General features: G+C 37.6%; 1 protein-coding gene, 1 non-coding gene and 1 pseudogene across 2 annotated transcripts in view; 2 read left to right on the top strand and 1 right to left on the bottom strand.

Annotated features, from left to right (window-relative positions):
• LOC122892865 (ubiquitin domain-containing protein 2) overlaps window positions 1–23,150 on the bottom strand; it is a 60,812-nt gene that overhangs the window by 12,298 nt on the left and 25,364 nt on the right. Inside the window, exon 2 of the mRNA XM_044229484.1 lies at window positions 3,458–3,694. Coding sequence (XP_044085419.1) covers window positions 3,458–3,694 — 237 coding nt within the window. The remainder of the gene's footprint in view (window positions 1–3,457; window positions 3,695–23,150) is intronic.
• LOC122897913 lies at window positions 9,968–10,071 on the top strand. Its single transcript, XR_006382719.1, has one exon. It is a non-coding gene; the product is annotated as a U6 spliceosomal RNA (small nuclear RNA).
• LOC122897135 lies at window positions 13,885–14,012 on the top strand (annotated as a pseudogene).

Here is a 23,150-nt window from a genome sequence, read left to right as displayed (position 1 = left end):
GGCAAGACCTGACTGAAGGAAGCTTAGAAAGGAATGTATGCCCTAGGATCTCTTCAGATTGTCAATCTAAGATCAGTTCAATACTTTTATGGGTAACACAGATGTAGATGAAAGAATAGAGATGGGCCTAAACAGGGATGATGCTAAACTATGTCATCAATGCTCTGGTGTCCAATTAATAAATCTGTTACTAATGTTGCTATAGAATCAATACAATCTCAAAATTCAATTAGGCATTTGCCCATGGGCAGAGTCCCCCAAAAGCCAGAGAAAGATGGTATCAGTAGATAATATATCCATAAAAATGATCAAATTGTATTAAAGAATTTGGTACAGGAATTTACCTGCTAATGCCAGAGTTCAAGAAAAGCAGTTCATTCGCACTACTATTTATCACTTTTTGGCCTATGGTTAGAAATTTATATGTGTTAATATCACATTTAATCAGTACAACCACCCTATAACATAGGTAGTTATAGTCCATATTTTATAGATGGCAGCACTGAAGCTTACAGAAAAGAAGTGATTTGCCCAAAGTTGCATAGCCATGAGTAATACAGTAGAGGCAGAAAGGAAGGCTAGGTCTGTCTGATACTAAAGCCTGAGCTAAAGCCTATGCAATATTTTAAATTTAAAATATGAATTATAGGATGTTTAGGGTCTAACACAGCAAAGTGTGTCCAAAGTAAAATTTCAAATATATAACTACACCAAAAAGGTGGAAGACATTGCAGTAACACCACTGATTAGGTCTAGATAAATCATGTAGCTAAATAGCTAAGTTATAAACTCATGGTGAGTTAGAGTACATGAGTGAACACAATTCTAAAGTCCATCCAAAAAATGCTATTAAGGTTCAAATATGAACAAGGGAATTCAATCAAAGGTAGCAATGACAGTAATACCCAGAAAGTTATTATAGAGCTTTGAACAGGAGACATCAATTTGATTTCTTCATGCTAAAGCAGAAAATACTCCTTAAATGTAGGAAGTAGAAACTCATCCTATCAAATTTCCAAGAATAATTCTCTCTAATCTATTGGTTGGTGGGCTGCCAACAACATTACTTTTCTTGGCAGTTCACATAGGTAAGCAAAAACAAGGGACTTAAGTATTTGCCCATACCCAATAAAATATACATATACCCCTGCCTTACATAAAACGGTTACTTTGCCTCCATTAACTTGTAAACAAGGCCATAATTTTTTCTAAATCCTTTATTTATTTATTTATTTGACGGAGAGAGAGAGCGCGAGCAGTGAGAGAGGGAACACAAGCAGGGGGAGTGGGAGAGGGAGAAGCAGGCTTCCTGCTGGGCAAGGAGCCCAATGTGAAGCCTGATCCCAGGACCCTGGGATCATGACCTGAGCCAAAGAAGGCAGATGCTTAATGACTGAGCCACCCAGGTGCCCCAAGGCCATAATTTATAGAACACAATCAGACATTCCTACAGGTAACTATAAATATAAAGTAAGGAAGTCAAAGAAATTCTAAGGTTCCGGATCTCAGGCTTCTAAATTAAGCCAATCACAAATAAATTAATTCTTTCCCACTCCCCACCCCTACTCTCAGCTTGCAAACCTGTACAAACAAACAATAAATACTGCTTTAAAAATATGGGATATAAGCATTAAAAAGAGAAGGATGATAAAAAAAAATTTGTAAAAGAAGTCTCTTTCCTTTATTTATATAAAGGTAGTAGTTGAAGACAAAATATAAAACTAAAAGAGGTAATGGAACAAGGTGAGGTGCACCCCCAATCACACGAGGTAAAGAATTCAAAGACTATCCTTGAAAATCAGCACTAAAGAGTCATACTAAAATGGCATTTAACTACACAGTTTTTCAAATATAGGAGGCATCATTTTCACACCTGTGCAGAAAAAGTCAACTATAAACAGTGGGTACTCAATAAATATTATTAACCCAAACTTTCATAATAAAGAACAGAAAAGCTATGGAATATGAATTTTTTTTTAAGATTTTTATTTATTTATTTGTCAGAGAGAGAGGGAGAGAGAGCAAGCACAGGCAGAGGCAGAGGGAGAAACAGGCTCCCTGCCAAGCAAGGAGCCCGATGTGGGACTCGATCCCAGGACGCTGGGATCATGACCTGAGCCGAAGGCAGCTGCTTAACCAACTGAGCCACCCAGGCGTCCCATGGAATATGTATTTTTGAAAGTTTCTTGAAAGCACAGTTAATTCAGAAAATTAACAGATATTTGGAAAACTGGGAAGGATACTAAGTTAAATATCTTTATTTGAAAAGGAGTTGGGGAGTCTGGCTGGCTCAGTTGGAACAAACATGAGACTCTTGATCTCTGGGTTGTGAGTTCGAGCCTCACATCAGGTGTGGAGTTAGCTAAATAAATAAAACCAAAAAGAAAGAGAGAAGAGAGAGAAGGAGGGAGGGAGGGAGAAAAGGAGTTAAAGGACATAAAGCAGATAATTAAACAGGGAAAAGCAGTGTTCTGAAAATACAGGCAAAGAGAGATATTGAAAAAGAAAAAATGAAGGTATAAAGAAACAGAAAACAATGCAAAGGAATGCAGGTGATTTACACAAGGAGCTAAAGAGACAACTTGGAAAAATATTAATTTGAAAGACTAAAGAGAAAAATTTATAAGTACAATTATCAAAAGAGCAAAGAATATAATATAAAATTAACACTTAAATCTCAGTATACCACGAACAATTTTGAAGTGTTTCTAATCAAGGAGACCAAGCAAGAGGATGTGAATGGGTCCAGCAGACATGTGTCCCTGGAAACACTCAAAACTAATCATGCTCCTTCGAGTCACATTCCTAAGCAAAATAGAGAGAGGTTCTTAATAATGCTTAGTCACAATCATAGAAAACTGTCCTTGAGAACATGTGACTTCTAAGTTTGAGTTTGCTCATTATGCTAAAAATAGGCTTGTTGAGAAAGTACAATGACTAAAGGAAAATCCACTGAGTCTCTATGGCTTCTGAAATCTAAATGTGAGACTTCTCTAGTGCCCACAGGAAATGAGTGCAGTAGAAGCTCTAGAAGATTGGGACAAAGGATGGAGGGCCCTTGATGAAGAACTAGCAAGTTTCTGAGTATGGAAGTTGGAAAATACAGGTAATCAAGTGTTCGCTTTCTTGAGATTAAAAATACTTAAAAAGCATAAAAAATAGTGGGACACCTGGCTGGCTCAATTGATGGAGTATGCAACTCTTGATATTGGGGTTGTGGGTTCAAGCCCCATGTTGGGTGTAGCGCTTACTTAAAAAATGAAAAAATGAAAAACAAACACACAAAGTAAATCTTTCTCCAGCTAAAAGACATACAAAGAAACAACGAGCAATGTTCCTCTTTAAAAAAAAAAAAAAAAATGCACAGCAAGAAAAATGAACTCTTTGCATTTGGTTTCTTGTTATTGGAAAGGAGCTGAGTATGTTCCCTGTTATCCTTGAAAACCACCAAACTTACCATGTGGTAATGTTATGTTTGCACCATCAATGATTGCTTGTGCCAGTTCATGATCATTGCTCTCAAATGCATGTGCAGCAGCCTTCAAGGCATCCCAAATCTCTTTACGGCCTTCAAAAGCTGGTGCGGTGTCCCAAAATTCGTCTCTCTTGCTGCGCAGTTGTCCATCTGTCATGGGATAATCGCTTTTCCATTTGGGTTTCTCCTTTTTCAAAGGTTGGTTACGACCTAAGGCGACTGAGAAGAAAAATAAAAAATTGACATCAAAACCAAAATTTATAAATGATGTATTAAAAGTGATCTGGTCATTCCTCTTTGATTCTTTCCTCAAAATTATAGCTAAAGTCTGCCTAATAATTAATTCTTGCATTCTGAAATTTTCCCTATTTTGGAACTACAAGAGCAAATGGAGACATTAGATGGCTCTATCTAAAAGGTCTAGGGACAACTCTTTTCAACTCCCAATGCCTTCTCCAAAGGATGATTTTAATAATTACTTAGAAAAATAGCATTATGTATTTCGTCAGACAATAATGGCAGGATTTTAAAAAGACAAAGGATGCCATAAAAAAGGTAAGATACTAGGAAAAATCAAGTAACATTAGCTTGAATCTCAGGACTCTGGACATATAAAACCAGAAAGTAGGAACTGAAAAATCCTTAGCAGGGGAAAGAATGCTCTGCAGTGTCCAAAGGAATAGTCAAACCAGCAGCTCCATGAGGAAACCTGATCACAGGAGCACCCACTCTGGACTTCAGTCAAGGAACTGTAAACGCCTCTTTCTAAAACCTACATAGTAGCTAATTTCGAAAAGGGTGAGACAGAAGGTCAGAAATTAGTGCTTCACTCTTCGGAGAAAATAGGACTGAACAGGTGATCCTTCCTACTGGACTATGGGAGAAGTTCTAACCGTAAGAAACAGAAGAACTACAACATCCTACAGTAGTTTCTAGAGAAGTACCTAGAGAAGAAAAAAGGGGGCAGGAGTCCACTCCTCATTTGCTGTAAAAGGCAGCAGAGCTCCTTAAAGAATGCTACATAGTGGTAGGGCTAGAACAAGACTGATGCAGCTTTTTACCCAGATACTTACCTGGCCTATCATCACTGATTCCACACCAATGTAGAGAGCCATTCTTAATCTTATACGGTGCCAGAGACAAGAAATAGTTTGATAGATGCAAAAATCAGTAAAAAGAAAAGTGAAGCTTGATGGGAGTCTTGGGTAAGAGTGGGTGGGAAGTAAATGACAGAGTGGTGGGAAGGAGAGGGTGTGTGTCAAAATTCAATGTTCTATATTTAACTGCAGAAAGAATACTAATTTAAAAGAAATTACTCTCAAAATGGTTTTAAAGAAGCCATGAAATTAACCACTCCCTTACTGGCCCAGAGCCAAATGAAATTTGGGCTATTCATAATAGAAATAAATACAATTACTCCAGTTCCTGGGCAATCTCTATCCCTTACAGAATGCTATGCTGCCAATGACAGAACAAACTAATGCTGCAAAGTGTATCTGGAGTGACAGCTGGATTCGGCCATGCTCTTTCCACCTAATCTGGCCATTTTATCTCAAAGCAGCACACAACAGGTCTCATCCTCTACCTTCAGAGTGGCACACTATGCCACTGCCAGCTATTTTTCCCTTCAAACATCCAGTGTTTTGAATCCCTGTACTTTTTGGCCCTGTAACTTATCCTAGTGAAATGGCAACCAGCTGAATTCTAAAAGGATACGGATAGCAAAGCAGGAAAACTGTCTATTTAATAGCAGAGCTAGAAAGAGGACCCAAGTAACCTTAATTAACAAATATGTGCTGGACATCCACTAAGGGGAACACTACAGATGGGTGTATCAAGTTTAATTCAAATGTGAGAAACATGATCTATACTAATGACTTTCCCTTGTATTTTCTAAATAATAAATAAATGTACATAGCACATTATTCTCTAAAAGGTGTTCAGAATATGTCAGATAATCACAGTCCACCCCCTACTGGTTCTACCAACAAGGCAAAATGAAACGCATGTTTATTTTCTGCTATATTAACCTTTAGATAAGTCAGTAATAGTCTAGGGATGACACTCGATATTAGTTTACTGAACAGGGAGTAGAAGACAAAGCACAATAGGTAAATAACTATTTGAATAGGTATCTATTTAACATTCAAATGAGTACCTATTACACAAAGTTATCTATTCAATATTCAAATAAGATACCTATTTGAATAAAGTTTCAGGTTTTCCTGAGTAGTTCCAGAGAACTGTCTAACCTCAAATATATTAAATGTACCTGAGAGATAACCTGTTCTAATTCTCTAATTGTGAGAGAATCACAAAGCAAAGGCAAAAACAACAAAACCTCTACAATCTCAGTACTTAAACCTAAGAAACTGAAAGAGGCCCTCAGAGGGACCTGACAGAAAAGCAATCTCATAACAAAGGTAGAAAATAGGGGCATCTGGGTAGCTTAGTAGATTAAGTGTCTGACTTTGACTAAGGTCAAGATCTCAGGGTCCTGGGATCAAGCCCTGAGGAGTTGTTGTTGTAGTTGTAGTCGTTGTTGTTGTCTACAATGGTGGGGCTCTGCACTCAGTGAGGAGTCTGCTGCTCCCTTTCCCTCGGACCCTCCCCCTGCTCCTACTCTCTCTCACTCATATAAATGGATAAAATCTTTAAAAAAATAAAGGTAGAAAAATACTTTGGAAAAAGTAAAAGCCCCTTCCTTATGAATATGAGGTAGCTTTATTTTACCTCTCCCACCTACAAAAGGCATAAGAGCAAAGTCCCATAAAAAGGACAGATGATACATTATGCTTAAGAATAATCACTCCAAATCCATCTCAAATCTATATGCTGAAAAGTTCCAAAGTCACTACTTTATGTGGTAGTAAATAAGGCAAAATAAATGTTTGTGACATCAAGCAAGCTTCCTTTTGTGTCTCAGTCTCTACTTTTCTCTTTATCACAAACACACATAACAGATAAAGTCTACTGAACATCCATACTAAAATACTGAAGTGTTTACAACATATTTTAGTGAAACCGCTGAGCAGTGCAGAATTTTCATTAAAAATATGAAATTAAAAGCCTCATTTTAGGGGGTGCCCACGTGGCTCATTCTGAGAATTCTCATTCTGAGAATTTAAAATACAAGTACCTTCCTTATTTTAAAAAGAACTGTTCTATGATTGTCATGCACATCCTATGCATAGGAGTATATTTTCTAGGAATTGGTCACCAAATGTTGTGCTTTGATTTTAGCTGATATAAACCTAAATTTCTGAAAATACCTGGACATAGAAATCAGTCTAGCAGCTAAGAAGCTACGTTTTTTTTTTCCCCCCACCAAGTCAACCATTCTCAGTTATAAAGAAAAAGACAGGGGCGCCTGGGTGGCTCAGTGGATTAAGCCGCTGCCTTCGGCTCAGGTCATGATCTCAGTGTCCTGGGATCGAGCCCCGCATCGGGCTCTTTGCTTGACGGGAGCCTGCTTCTCTCTCTCTCTCTCTGCCTGACTCTCCGCCTGCTTGTGATCTCTCTCTCTGTCAAATAAATAAATAAAATCTTAAAAAAAAAAAAAAAAGACATAAACTATGTGTACTCATTAGATTACATCTTGTGCTCTGAAACTTTCAGGTTTATCTGTTTCATATATCATCTGACTGCTGAAACCAAGAAAGATGCTCAGTACCGTTCATAGCATTATGCTCTAACATAGCATTAAGCTATGCTAAGCATAGCATTATGCTCTAACAATGGATTTAAAGATAGGAAACAGTTTTTATTCCCTAAATTTCAGTTTTTAAATCTTTAAATTGCAGGCAACCAACCACACTAAGTTTTTTTATTCCATGGTTTAACATATAGCAAAAGATTAATAATGAAACGTAATTTTATTATTTCGGAAAATACCCTTCTTTCCCCCATCGATCCAGTTATTTTTCTAAAACTTTTACAAAAATCTCACATCTCAGAAAACTCTTACTCACATTCATCTACTCATTTTAACTGTCCTTAAAAATGGTCAGCACTTAATCCCTTTCTGACAAATAAATAGTTTTAACATGCAGAAAACCCAAGAAAAGTTTGCTTTTCAGATTCAAATATGCAACATAATCTTAGACATTATCTTTTACTCCACAAGTGAATGAATTTGCTAAGAATTCACTTTGACATTTTGATAGGGGCGCCTGGGTGGCTCAGTGGGTTAAGCCGCTGCCTTCGGCTCAGGTCGTGATCTCAGGGTCCTGGGATCGAGTCCCGCATCGGGCTCTCTGCTCATCGGGGAGCCTGCTTCCTTCTCTCTCTCTGCCTGCCTCTCTGCCTGCTTGTGATCTCTCTCTGTCAAATATATAAATAAAATCTTTAAAAAAAAAAAAAAAAAAAAAAAACATGGGGCGCCTGTGTGGCTCAGATGATTGTGTCTGCCTTCAGCTCAGGTCATGATCACAGGGTTCATGTGTTGAGGCCTGTGTTGGGCTCTCTGCTCAGCCAGTAATCTGCTTCTCCCTCTGCCTCTCCCCCTGCCTTGTGTTCTCTCCCTCTCTCTCTCTCTGTCAAATAAATAAAATAAAATCTTAAAAACAAACAAAAAAACCCCACTGATCTCTAAAATGAAGTATGTTTATAGTTATTTTCCTGCTTTTGGTTCTTCTCTTTTGGTTTCCTGCCTTTTGGTTCCCTAATTTAAGATTCAGACTCTTCACATGAATAAAGGAGAACCCATAATGTATAAGTAAGGTATATATCAAGATATGACTCACATAATAATAGCTGTAACAGATTGAAAACGAGAGCATTCCATTTCACTAAGACAACAGCCTAAGGGAATAGACTGAATATTCAAAGAGCTCACCATCAAAGGACAAAATGTTGTTGCACAGAATTCTGAAAATTTGAAAGCAGCAAGGAACAGGATTGGGATAATGTTCCTATATTTAGATTGATTAGAGTATGAAGATCACAAAAATGAAAGGGAAATTTTTGTCACTCCCAAGAGTTATGAATAGATCCCATAGAACTCTTCCACAACAGATGGTGCTGGCCTAAAACTATATTTGTATTTTATTCTCATGTAAATCTAGAATGCACTATACAAACACACACATACTACATATATTCCCTTTACCTAAAGTAACATACTGCCAAAATAAAAATAGGGATATAGGGGCGCCTGGGTGGCTCAGTGGGTTGGGCCGCTGCCTTCGGCTCAGGTCATGATCTCAGTGTCCTGGGATCGAGCCCCACAGGGCTCTCTGCTCGGCAGGGAGCCTGCTTCCTCCTCTCTCTCTGCCTGCCTCTCTGCCTGCTTGTGATCTCTCTCTGTCAAATAAATAAATAAAATCTTAAAAAAAAAAAACCCAGGGATATAGGGATTAAAATGCTTAAACTAAGAGCATCAACATGCTAAAAGTCAAAACCATACCCATAACTTCTCTAAAATCTGAGAATTTAGATGTGGAAGAGATCTTAGATGGTACCAGCTAACCTTACTATTTAACAGGAAGGTAAGGAAGGCCTAACATGGATAAATGACTTGCTCAAGATCAGAAAGAGCCAGGACTATAACCCAGATGACTAGATTAAAAGTCCAGAGCTCTTTTTGCATTATAGCACTCCATGTCTTATTGGGGCTGAGAAATGGGTTTTCTTTTACATATCAAATCAATAACAAGCTTCATTCAAAATAAAGCATGTGTTGTTTTTCTAGTAGCACTCATTCATCTTTCACAGGTTTTGTTAGGACTAACGAAATGTCTCTGATGGGACAAAGGAAAAGCCAATTGAGCAGCACCAGATCCCCAACCTATCTAATCTACCACCTAATTCATTTCTTCAGAGATAACATGCTCACTAAAGAGGAATCCTTTTTTTTTAAATCCAAAGAATTGGACTTAAGATTTTATTTATTTGACACAGAGAGAGACCGCACAATCAAGTGGAGCTGCAGAGGAAGAGGGAGAAGCAGGCTGCCCGCTAAGCAGGGAGCCCAATACAGGGCTCAATCCCAGGACCCTGGTATCATGACCTGAATCGAAGGCAGATGTTTAACTGACTGAGCCACCCAGGTACACAAAGAGGAATCCTATTAACAAGGGAGGAGGTAATGCAGATTTCTGGTCTGTCAGCTTCAGCCTAGAAGTACTCAGCACCTGTAACAGACTAGGCACTAAAGATATGTATGTATACTTATTTAGGTTAAATATACTGTTTTTTATGCTACTATTTTATAAAAAAATAGAAACAAGAACATTGACTATGCTTCCATCCTACAGTTTGTAAAAATTAAGCAGTTAAAATAGAATTTTAAAGACATATATATAATTTCTAATGTTGTCTGAGTTAGCTTTATTGAGGGGGAAAAAATAAACATAATGATTTCCTGGCCTGTTTTTCAGAATATAAATCTAATTACCAATGGCCTGAGCATACAAACAGGCAAGAGGAAAGCCAACCTACAACACTGTATGTGCAAGGATGGACGAATCTCATTAAAAATGTTACACAAGCATGCTTGTTTTGGCAGCACATATACTAAAACTGGAATGATACAGGGATTAGCATGGCCCCTGTGCAAGGATGGCATGCAAATTTGTGAAGCAGTCCATATTTAAAAAGTTACAAAAGCATACAGTTAAATCCAACAAATGCATACAAAAAACCCCAACTTCATTTTGAAGACTGAAATTACACAAAATTGGAACTAAGAATATGGTCACTTAACAGGAGCCCACTGTACCTTCTAAGCAGTATATGAAATTTTCAGACGTTTCATTCTACTGATTTGGGCAATGGTTTTAGATAGAATCACATTCCTTGCATTGCAGGGACCTTTACTTCTGTTAATTTACAGATTGTTCAAGGGATGGGAAGCACACAAAAGGTAAGGATGTCCACCATCCCCACAACTATTTAACCTTGTTTTGAAAATGTTAGCCAGCACAGACAGAACAATCAGAAGTGTGAGAACCAGAAGGGAAGAAGTAAAACCATCTCTAATTGCAGATGATATGATAGTATGACTAGGAAATACAAGAAAGTGCTAAAATTGAATGATTAAAATCAATATGGTAATGGGATATAAAACGGAAGCCTTATATATATAAAATGCCCAGCTAGAAGATTCAATGGAAAAAAAGGTCCCATGTATGACAGTGACCAAAAAAGATATAATACCTGGAATGCAACAAATATTATCAGGATATATTTTTTAAACTCCTAGAAGTCCCAAAAGTAGACTAGACTTTAACAAGATGAAGACCTCTATTGTAGTTAGACATTAACATGTCTAAGTTGCCAATTCTTTCCAAGTGAATATCTACATTTAGCATGTTTCCAATGAAAATAATTAAAAAAACAAACAAACAAATAAACAAAAAAAACCAACTTGGGGCTCCTGGGTGGCTCCGTGGGTTAAGCCTCTGCGTTCAGCTCAGGTCATGATCTCAGGGCCCTGGGATCGAGCCCCAGATCATGCTCTCTGCTCAGCAAGGAGCCTGCACGCCCCCCACCCCCGGCTCCCTCTGCCCACTTCTCTGCCTACTTATGATCTCTCCCTGTCAAATAAATAAATAAAATCTTAAAAAAAAAAAAAAAACTTTCTGGGTGTGCACCTGGGTGGCTCAGTCAATTAAGCATCTGTCTTCAGCTTGGGTCATGATCCAGGTTCCTGGGATTCAGCCCCACATGGGCTCCCTGCTCAATGGAAAGCCTGCTTCTCCCTGTCCCACTCCTCCTGCTGTGTTCCCTCCCACTCTGTCTCAAATAAATAAATTTAAAAAAATTTTAAAAACTAGGGGTGCCTGGGTGGCTCAGTCATTAAGCACCCGCCTTTGGCTCGGGTCATGATCCCAGGGTCCTGGGATTGAGCCCCATGTTGGACTCTCTGCTGGGTGGTAAGCCTGCTTTCCCTCTCCCACTCCCCCTGCTTGTGTTCCTGCTCTCACTGTCTGTCTCTGTCAAATAAATAAATAAAATATTTTAAAAAGTTTTTTAATTAAAAAAAATAAAAAACTTTCTGAAGATGGATGAGTTGATCCTAATATGTAAAAACAAATGGGCAAGAACAGCTAGGAGAATCCTGAAAAAGAAGCACAACAAGGGAGCTGGCCCTACAAATATTAAATACATATTAAATACTACAAATATTAAAACATAAAACCACTAAAAAAAAAACAAAAACAAAAACATAAAACCACTACAGTCAAAAGTGCATAAGGCATATGAACATTTAGAATATAATGAAGTTCAGAAAAAATCCACATATACATGGATATTTAGTATATGAGAGATTTTTATCTTAGACTGTTGAAAAAAATGGGCATCTTAAGTAACAATGTTGGAACTGGATAGTCTCTGGAAAAAAGATAAATTTGGGTCAATACTTTAAACTGTACACCATAATAAATTCTACATGAATGAATCAAAGGTCTAAATGTAAAAACTGAAACAATGTATGCACTACAAGAAAATATAAATTTCTCTGTAATAAAGGAATAGTAAATGCTTTTCCAGAAGCAATAAGAAAAGACTTAATTTTCATGTCGGGGCAGGAGGAGTCAAAATACAAATGACAAGCTTGGAGAGTAACTTACATCATAAGGGGCTAATCTCCCTGGTATACAAAACTAAAAATGGAGAAGACAAAAAGCAGAAACTCTGTAACAGAAAAATGTGAACATCCAGTTCAAAATGGAAAAGGTTAAGTGACATATGAAACAATTTCCAATCTCCCCCATAAGAGAAAAGCAAGTGAAAACTATGCTGGAATTCCCTTTTTTGCTCTTGGGCAACAACTCACGAATCTGACGCTGGTAAGTTGTGGAGAAATAAGATATTCTCTTACATTTGAAGTAGGAGTCTAAGATACCATAGGATTATTATCCAAAGGATTCCCAGTGAAGGGGGAATTTGGCAACATCTAATATAATCACTTATTCATCCATTCACTGAGTCAGCAATCCCAGCTTTAGGATTCTCCTTTCAAGATATACGCCATATAGGGGTGCCTGGGTAGCTCAGTTGTTTAAGCATCAGCCTTTGGCTCAGGTCATGATCCCAGGGCCCTCAAATAGAGCTCCAAGTTGGGCTCTCTGCTCAACCAGAAGTCTGCTTCTCCATCTCCCTTTGCCCCAACCCCCAACTCGCGGTCTCTCTCTCTCTCAAATAAATAAATTAATTTTAAAAAAAAAGATATACTCCATGTAAATATGAAAAGTTATTTCCTGCAGACTTATTTGTATTAAAAGCAATCCAATGGATATATACAGTACAACAATATGATGAAATATAATGCAACTGTAAAGAATAAAGGAGAACTGTGGAAACTCAAATTGGGAGACATTTCCAGAATAATCAAGTCAAATAAATGAGACAGAACAGTACATATATAGTGATACATTTTGTTTAAGGAAATAGGAGAAACAACTACCTCTCTCTATATATTTGGCTTTGTAAAAAACAAAAACAAATGCACACATACTACAAGGATAAACCAGAAATTAATGAAAACAAGTTATCTACAAGGGCTGTGGGATAGAAGAGATAGATGGGAGCAAGACTTCTGAGTATAGCTTTTTATATAGATTTGACTTTTGGAAAGTTGTAAATGTTTTACATATTCAAAACAAAATCAAACAAAAAAAAAAACAAACTCTAACACTAAACACAGAAATAAATGAATGTAAGTATATATCAAATGTTAACATAACCATATAAAGAAAATAATTATTTCAAGTCAGTTTTGAACATGATACTCTGATTATTCATCTTTAGTGGGATAAATTTTAAGCAACAAAAAATCAACTACAAAAGACATCTTTAACCTCACTCAGCAGGTTTAAGTGCTAAGAATTCATGTATAATACTAATTACTATAATTCTACAACACTGGATATTTACTGTAGGATAAAGTAAATAAAGAACTATATTAATATCAATAGGAACTGAATTTTTTAAAAATTTATTTGACAGAAAGAGAGAGCACAAGGAGGCAGAATGGGAGGCAGAGGGAGAGGGAGAAGCAGGCTCCCTGCAGAACAGAGAGCCCGATGTGGGGCTCGATCCCAGGACACTGGGATCATAACCTGAGCCGAAAGCAGATGCTTGACCGGCTGAGCCACCCAGGCACCTCAGGAACTGAAATTTAAGAATATTTTATTTATTTGAGAGAGAGAGCACAAGTGGCAGAGGGGTTGGGGGTGGGGGGACAGAAGGAAAAGAGAAGTAGGGTCCCCTCTAAGCAGGGAGCCTGATGTGGGCTCCATCTCAGGACCCTGAGATCATGACCTGAGCTGAAAAGCAGATGCTTAACCAACTGAGCCACCCAGGCGCCCCAGGAACTGAAATTTTTAATAAAAATAAAAACATATAAAAAATTAGGCTAATTTTGAATTGTACATATCAATATAAACTCATAATTTAAAAAGAGCTTTGCGCAGTGGCAGTATCGTAGCCAATGAGGTTTATCCGAGGCGCGATTATTGCTAATTGAAAAAGTGCTTTATAGCTCTGTTGACTAAAAGGGCTTAGAAATAATAGTAGTAATAAACATACCTCACTCCCAGATTTTAGTTCTAAATACCACACCCATCTAAAAGGTCCTAGGGCATTTGGAGAAATGGCTAGTGCTATGATTAGGCCTGGAAAAATTAAAAGCAAGCTTGGGACATGTAGTTGGCTGAGAAAACAAGAAAGTGCTCGAATGACAAATGAGATCACCTCAAAGGCACAAAGAAGACAGTCTGAAGGAGACAACACCTGCATCAATTTTGGAGCATAAAAAATAATGACTAGAATTGACTTTAATATATTGAATAAGTAAAATTCATGAATCTTTACTACTACTAAAAGGGAAAGATGAGAGAAGAGAAGAAAGGCTCTTTCTTTTTTTTTTTTTCCCAAGATTTTATTTATTTATTTGACAGAGAGAGATCACAAATAGGCAGAGAGGCAGGCAGAGAGAGAGAGGAGGAAGCAGGCTCCCTGCCGGGCAGAGAGTCCAATGCGGGACTCGATCCCAGGACCCTGAGATCATGACCTTAGCTGAAGGCAGCGGCTTAACCCACTGAGCCACCCAGGCACCCAGAAAGGCTCTTTCTTACTGAAGAATGCCAGTAATAAAGGAAGAATGACATGTTTAAAGGAATCATTCTTTACAACCCCAAAATTGATTAGGGTAAGGATCATCAATAGATATATTAAAACATCCTGGGTAACAGAACAAACAAGCCGTCAGAGGATCACAGAGGAAAAATTACACTGTAGATATCTGACACTCATTACTTGAACCAAATAGCTAGACTTAACCTCTTGATGCACTGTAGTATGAAGTATAAAAAACAAAGATGTAATATTCTTACCCAAAATGTTTAATTAAATCTAATTAAGCTTTAAATCTGAACTTCTTACTTATAGGAAATACAAAAGATAAAGGAAAAACCTCAAGGTTGTGAAACTGAGCCCTGAGTGGGGGTGCTCTGCACTCGGCACAGAGTCTGACTGAGAATCTACCTCTACCACTGCCCCTCTCCTGCTCATGCACACACACACTCTTTCTAAAATAAATAAATAAATAAATAAATAAATAAATAAAATCTTTAAAAGAGAGAGAAAAATGTAAATATAGCAAAATGTTAACTACTAAATCTACAAGGGTACACAAGTGTTTATTTTACTACTTTTTTCATCTTTGAATATTTTCACAATAATTTTTTGGCGAAGAAAACCCAAACACTGAGAAGCAATTAAGATTTGAACACATTAGGGGTGCTTGGGTGGCTCAGTGGGCTGAGCCTCTGCCTTCGGCTCGGGTCATGTTCTCAGGACCCTGAGATGGAGCCCCGCATCGGGCTTTCTGCTCTGCGGGGAGCCTGCTTCCCTTTCTCTCTCTCTGCCTGCCTCCCTGCCTACTTGTGATCTCTGTCTGTCAAATAAATAAATAAAATCTTGAAAAAAAAAAACACAATAGGACTTCAAAGTATATGAAGAAAATCTGAACTAAAGGCGAAATAAGACCATCCCACAATTATACTTGGCTATCTCAACATTCTTCAATCAGTAACTAATAGAATAAGAAGACAAAAAAATCAATAATACAGAAGACAGCAAAAACAGGGGCGCCTGGGTGGCTCAGTGGGTTAAGCCTCTGCCTTTGGCTCGGGTCATGATCCCAGGACCCTGGGATCGAGCCCCACATCGGGCTCTCTGCTCAGCGGGGAGCCTGCTTCCCTCTCTCTCTCTCTGCCTGACTCTCCATCTACTTGTGATTTCTCTCTGTCAAATAAATAAATAAAATCTTTAAAAAAAAAAAAAAGAAGACAGCAAAAACATTATTAATCAACTTGACATTAATGACATTGCTAGGACATTCCACCCAACAAGGAAAATATATATATTCATATCAAGGGCACATATACCATTCACGCCAAGATAGGCACTACAAAACCTAAGAGAAGGGGGCGCCTGGGTAGCTCAGTGGATTAAGCCTCTGCCTTCAGCTCAGGTCATGATCTCAGGGTCCTGGGATAGAGCCCTATATCGGGCTCTCTGCTCAGCAGGGAGCCTGCTTCTCCCTCTCTCTGCCTGCCTCTCTCTGCCTACTTGTGATCTCCATCAAATAAATAAACAAAATCTTAAAAAAACCTAAGAAAACAGAAATGACATAAAATGTGCTTTACAATCATAAATGGAATTAAATTAGAAACTGATTACATAAAAGTTATTTGGAAAAATCCTAAAATAATTAGAGATTAAATAATACAAAACATCCAAATAAGTCATGGGTAAAAGAGAAGTCAGAAAATACTTTGAGGGACACATGGGTGGCTCAGTCAGTTAAATGTCTGCCTTTGGGTAAGGTCATGATCCCAGGGTCCTCAGATCAATTCCACATTGGGCTCCTTGCTTAGCAGGGAGTCTGCTTCTCCCTCTGCCTACAGTTTCCCCTGCTTGTATTCTCTGTCAAATAAACCAATAAAATCTTGAAGAAAAAGAAAACTTTTGAGTGGGACACCTGGGTGGCTCAGTTGTTAGGTGTCTGCCTTCAGCCTGGGTCATGATCCCGGGGTCCTCAGATGGAGCCCCGCATCTGGCTCCCTGCTTGGCGTGATGCCAGCTTCTCCCTCTCCCACTCCCCCTGCTTGTGTTCCCTCTCTTGCTGTTTCTCTGTCTGTCAAGTAAATAAATACAATCTAAAAAACAACAACAACAACAAAACTTTGAATGGAATGAAAATGAAAATATATCAAAATTTTAAGATGCTTCCAAAAAGCACTGCTTAGACAAAAATTTATAGCATTAAAATGCTACTATTAGAAAGTCTCAAATCAACCATGTAAGCTTCTACTTTAAAATGCTAAAAGAACAAATTAAACTCAAAGTTTAATAAAGAAAGTAATAAAAAGCAGAAACCAAAGAAATTGAAAACAGAAAAAAGAAAAATTATAACGGCAAAAGCCTTAAAAAAAAAAAAGTCAATGAACTGATAAACTTCTAGCCAGACTGACTAAGAAAAAAAAAAGACAAAAATGCTCAACATCAGGCACCTGGGTGGCTCAGGCAGGATCTCAGAGTCCTCGGATGGAATCCCTACACTGGGCTTCATGCTCAGTGGGGAGTTTGCTTCCCTCTGTCCCTTTGCCCCTCCTCCAACTTGTGCTCTAGCTGTCTCTCAAAAATCTTAAAAAAAAAAAAAAAAAAAAAAAAAAGATTATCAACATCAGGAATGACCAAGGGAACATCACTAAAGATCCAGCAGATTTTCAAGGGATAATAAAGTAACATTCACTGAGGAGAAAAGGGTTAATTAACTTGACTACCTCTGTAGAAGACATTAAGTTTGTCTTTACAAACTTCCCAAAAAAGAAAACTCCAGGCCCAGATGGGATTATTGAATTCTATCAATATAAAGAAGAAATGATGTAATTACTCTTCCTTTCAGAAAACAAAAGAGAACGGAATACTCCCCAATTCAATCTATGGGGCCACAACAGCACCGGTAACAAAATAAGACAAATTAAAAAAAAAAAAAAAAACTACAAACAAGTATGCCTCACAAACATAGATGCTAAGATGAAATAAAGATCTTATCAGGCATATAAAGACTGAAAGAATTTATCACCTGCATACCTGCATCACAGGAAACGTTATACAGTCCTTTAGGCAGAAAGAAAACGGTAACAGATGGAAATATGAATCTATACAAAGGAATGTGGATCACCAAAAATGGTTACGTACATGGATAAATATAAAAGATATTTTAAATTATTATTCAACTCGCCTTACCAAATAATTGAGTGCTATCACCAAGAAAGGCAGAGTAAGGATTTCTGAAAATCTCTACAAATACAATGAGAATATTGTCAAAATAAACTTCAGAACTCTGGCAATTAACCAAAGACCTCTTACAACCTAGGGAGCATGTAGTCTTTCTTATTTAAGAAAAAGTGCTATTTGGGGGCACCAGGGTGGCTCAGTGGGTTAAGCCTCTGCCTTCTGCTCAGGTCATGATCTCAGGGTCCTGGGGTCAAGCCCTGCATCGGGCTCTCTGCTCGGCTGGGAGCCTGCTTCCCCCTCCCTCTCTGCCTGCCTCTGCCTACTTGTGATCTCTCTCTCTGTCAAATAAATAAAATCTTAAAAAAAAAGAAAAAAGAAAAGAAAAAAGTGTTATTCTGGCAAAAACCATGAGTTTTGTGGTATTTTAACATGCCTTTGACTAATCCCCCTTTTCCCACCTCCAAGGTAACCTTGAAAACCAACAAACAGCAATCATAGTAAAAGCCACCAGCATCACAGGCACAAGATGGGTCAGGATCAGAACAGGGTTGGAGCTCTTTAAGAGCCCCACTTGCAGAACAAAACAAAACAAAACAGAAAAAAACCCAAATTGAGAAACCTTTCATTTTTTAGCCTATGTGTAAGTTCTCTAGGAAATACTACTAATAGAGCCTGTCTTTATTTTACCTAACTTACAGTTCTCCCAGAATAAACAGCCTTTTCCTGGGGGCATTTGTCAAAAACAATAAGCAGAAATTGTTTAACACTGCACCTGTAAGAGGTAGTGAAATATTTGGGTCAAGCAAGAAAAACTGTTCAAAGCTGGGGAATGCGATGTCCAGAAAAACTCCACACACTTCTAGGAATCTAAAAGGCTGCACAGGCATAGGACTGTGCATATCTAGAGCTGTGTACATGTTCAGGAAAGACCAAGAATGTGCTAAGGTCTCACTTCTGACACTAAGACTCTGTAACAGCAGGAAGTAAGAGCTAAGGCACAGCAGTAAACCAGATGAATTTTAAAGATGAGTCCCAATATGAACAAAGAGCCATGTAGCAAAGAATGAGAGAGTTACTAGTTCTGCACTTTTAAGGAAATATATCCAATCATTAGCTCACCACTAAGGCAAACTAGCAGAGACTTCAGGGGCCACACCTAATAAAGAACACAAACGTTACAGAATTAGTTCAGTAAAGTCAGTTTAAAACAAAACAAAACAAAACAAAAAAACAGCAACAACAATAACAAACCCTGAAGGAGGAGACTCTGATTTGAAGGGTTGTAAATGTTCAGGTTTTAACCAAAAAGTTAAGTCATGCAAGTATGGCCCACACACAAGGAGGAAGGAAAGCAGATAATAGAAACTCACTGAGAAAGTCCAGACTTCGGACTTACTAGAGTTTAAGTTGCTATCTTAAATATATTCAACGCACTAAAGAAAACCATGTGTAAAGAACTAAAAGAATGAGAACTAAGTCTTGTTTTTTTTTTTAAAGTAGGCTACATACTTAACGTGAGGCTCAAACTCATGACGCTAAGATCAAGAGTCATATGCTCTACTGACTGAGCCATTTAGGCACCCCTGAGAACTCTTAATAAAGAGAGAGAAAGTTGGGGCACCTGGGTGGCTCAGTGGGTTAAAGCCTCTGCCTTCGGCTCAGGCCATGATTCCAAGTTCCTGGGATCAAGCCCCGTGTTGGGCTCTCTGCTCAGCAGGGAGCCTGCTTCCCTTCCTCTCTCTCTCTCTCTGCCTCTCTGTCTACTCATGATCTCCGTCTGTCAAATAAATAAATAAAATCTTAAAAAAAAAGAAAAAGAGAGATAGAAAGTATTATATTTTAAATATGAATATAGTTGAGACACAATGTTACACTAGTTTCAGGTGTACAATAGTGATTCAATATCTCTATTTGTTATGCTATGCTCACCACAAGTGCTACACTGTCATCACAGAATGCTATTACAATATCACTGACTATATTCCACAATATCAACTGAATATATTCCCTTTGCTGTGCCTTTTATTCTTGTGACTTATTCATTCCATAACTGGAAGCCTGTATCTCCCACTTCCGTTTACCCATTTTGCTTCCTCTACCCACCAAGAGACAGAAATTATTTTTAAAATCATGGAGTTGAAAAGTGCAATAACAAATGAAAAATTCACTAGAGAGACTCAATATCATATTTGAGCAGGAAGGAGGAAGAGTCAGTGAACATGAAGAAAAGTCCACTGAGATGATTTAGCCTGAGAAACATTAAAAAAAAAGGAAGGAAAATAAACAAAGCCTCAAGAGTTCTTGACAATGGCAACCAATTAAGATTACCAATATACATACACATAACATGAGTCCTAGAAGGTAGAGAAAAAGTTAGAAGGAGTATTGGGAAAAAAAGTGGCACAAAACTTCTTATATCTGATGAAAAGCATCAATCTACATAGCAAGTAGATCAACAAACTCAGAAATCCCTATCTAGACATATCATAATTAACCTGACAACAACCAAATATAAAGAGATCTTGAAAGAACAGGAAGGAACTCATTACATACAAGACATTCTCAAAAAAGTTCAACAGCGGGCGCCTGGGTGGCTCAGTGGGTTAAGCCGCTGCCTTCGGCTCAGGTCATGATCTCAGGGTCCTGGGATCGAGTCCCACATCGGGCTCCCTGCCGAGCAGAGAGCCTGCTTCCCTCTCTCTCTTTCTCTCTGCCTGCCTCTCCGTCTACTTGTGATCTCTCTCTGTCAAATAAATCAATAAAATCTTTAAAAAAAAAAAAAAAAAGTTCAACAGCTGGGGCGCCTGGGTGGCTCAGTGGGTTGGGCCGCTGCCTTCGGCTAAGGTCATGATCTCAGGGTCCTGGGATCGAGTCCCGCATCGGGCTCTCTGCTCAGCAGGGAGCCTGCTTCCTCCTCTCTCTCTCTGCCTGCCTCTCTGCCTACTTGTAATCTCTCTCTGTCAAATAAATAAATAAAATCTTTAAAAAAAAAAAAAGTTCAACAGCTGATTTCTTAGCAGCAGCCATGAAGGACTGAAGGAAGTCAGATGGCAAATTCAAAATAACGAAGAGTGCGTCAACTAAGAATTCTATACCCAGCAAATGGTACATTTTGAAAATTATGGAGAAAGTAAAACATTCCTAGATAAACAAAAACTGAGAGGATCCGCTGCTAGCAGACTAGCTCTGCAAAAAATACCAAGAAGTTCTTCAGGCTGAAATAAAGTGATACTTGACAGTACTTGAATATACATGAAGAAATATATATTTTTGACTTGAAATTATTTCTCCTATTTGATTTTTTTCTTTTAATTAGGGCCCACAGCCAGCATGAAGCCCAATGGAGGGCTTGAACTCTCGAGCTTGATATCAAGACTTCAGCTAAGATCAAGAGTTGGATATTTAACCAACTGAGTCACCCAGGCACCCCTCCTATCTGATTTAAAAGACAATTGTATAAAGCAATAATTATAAATTTGTGCTGATGAACATACAATATATGAAGTGTATAAAGATGTAATTTATATATCAATAACAGCACAATGAGGGAAGGGAAGGGGTTACATTAGTTTTTATATGCTACTGAAATTAGATTGCTTTCAATTAGAACTAGATTGTTAAAAATTAAGATGTTAATTATAATCTCCAGAGCAACCAACCATAAGAAATTGATTCGAGGGGCGCCTGGGTGGCTCAGTGGGTTAAGCCGCTGCCTTCGGCTCAGGTCATGATCTCAGGGTCCTGGGATCGAGTCCCGCATCGGGCTCTCTGCTCAGCAGGGAGCCTGCTTCCCTCTCTCTCTCTCTCTGCCTGCCTCTCCATCTACTTGTGATTTCTCTCTGTCAAATAAATAAATAAAATCTTTAAAAAAAAAAAAAAGAAATTGATTCGAAAATATACAGTGAAAGAAATGACAAGGGAATTAAAATGATATGCTAGCAAATATCTATTTAACACAAAATAAAGCATTAATAGAAGAAAAAAGAAGACATGTAGCAAAAAAAAAAAAAAAGGAAAATGGCAGGTGTAAATCCTATCTTACTAGTAATAACATGAAATATAAATATTAGATATTCTAATTAAATGCTGAAATTTACAGGGGTGCCTGGCTGGCTCAGTTAACAGAGGATGCAACTCTTGATCTTGGGGTTGTAGGTTCACCCCACATTGGGTACACAGATTACTTAAAATTTCTTTTTTCAATCTTAAAAAAAGATGTTGAATATTACAGAATGGACAAAAAAACTATCACCCAACTATATGCTATCCATAACAGACACTTTAGATTGAAAAACACACAAGTTGAAAGCAAAAAAAATCAAAAAAGATATATCATGCAAACAGTCACCAAAAGAGAGCTGGAGTGGTTTTAACACAAACTTTTTTACTAAAGACAAAGAAGGACATTTTATAATAAAGAGGTCAATCCATCAGGAAGATATAATAATTATAAACATATATGCACTTAACAACAGAGTCCCAGAATATATGAAGGAAATACAGACAGCAGTGAAGGGATCAAGTTTTATAATAGCTAGAAAGCAGAATACTCCATTTTCAATAATGGATAGGATATAGACAGAACATCAATAAAGAAACAGAAGACCTGAACAATACTATAAATGAACTAAACCTTATAGACAGATGTATAGAACATTCTACCTAACAATAGTAAAATAGTAAAATACATGGTTTTCTTAAGTGCACATGGAAATTTGCTAGGATAGACTACTAAGTTAGGCCACAAAACAAGTCTCAATAAACTTAAGACTGAAATCATACAACATATTCTCTGACCAAAATGGAATGAAGATAGAACCCAGTAAGAAGGAAAACTAGAAAAGTCATAAATATATGGAAATTAAACAATACATTCATACCAAATAGATCAAATTAAAAAACCACAAGGAAATGTGAAAAAATAAATGAAAACAAAAACACAAAATACAAAAACTCATGGGATACAGAAAAGCAATGCTCAGAGGGAAAGATCTCAATCAATAACCTAACTATACACTTTAAGGAACTAAAAAAAGAAGAGCAAAGTAAACCCAAAGCTAGCAGAAGGTAGATAATGTAAAGATAAGAACAGAGATAAACAAAATAGAGAACAGAGAAACGAAAGATTCAATAAAGCCAAAAGTTAGTCCTTTGAAAAGATCAACAAAATAAAACTTTTTAGCTCAACTAAGAACAAGAGAGAAGACACAAATAACTAAAATCACAAACAAAAGTACAGTTATTATTACTACCTTACAGAAATAAAAAGGATTATAATACTGGAATACTATAAACAATTAGTTGTACAACAACAAATTAAATAACCTAGGTGAAACAGACAAGTTCCCAGAAACAGATTATCAAAATTGACTTAAGGAGAAAGATGGGCGGCACCTGGCTGACTCAGGCAGTGGATCAT

Source organism: Neovison vison, chromosome 1 (genome assembly GCF_020171115.1).
Source record: "Neovison vison isolate M4711 chromosome 1, ASM_NN_V1, whole genome shotgun sequence".
Lineage (NCBI taxonomy): Eukaryota > Metazoa > Chordata > Mammalia > Carnivora > Mustelidae > Neogale > Neogale vison.
Note: the sequence above shows the minus strand (reverse complement) of the source record. Positions and strands in the feature narration are given on the sequence as shown.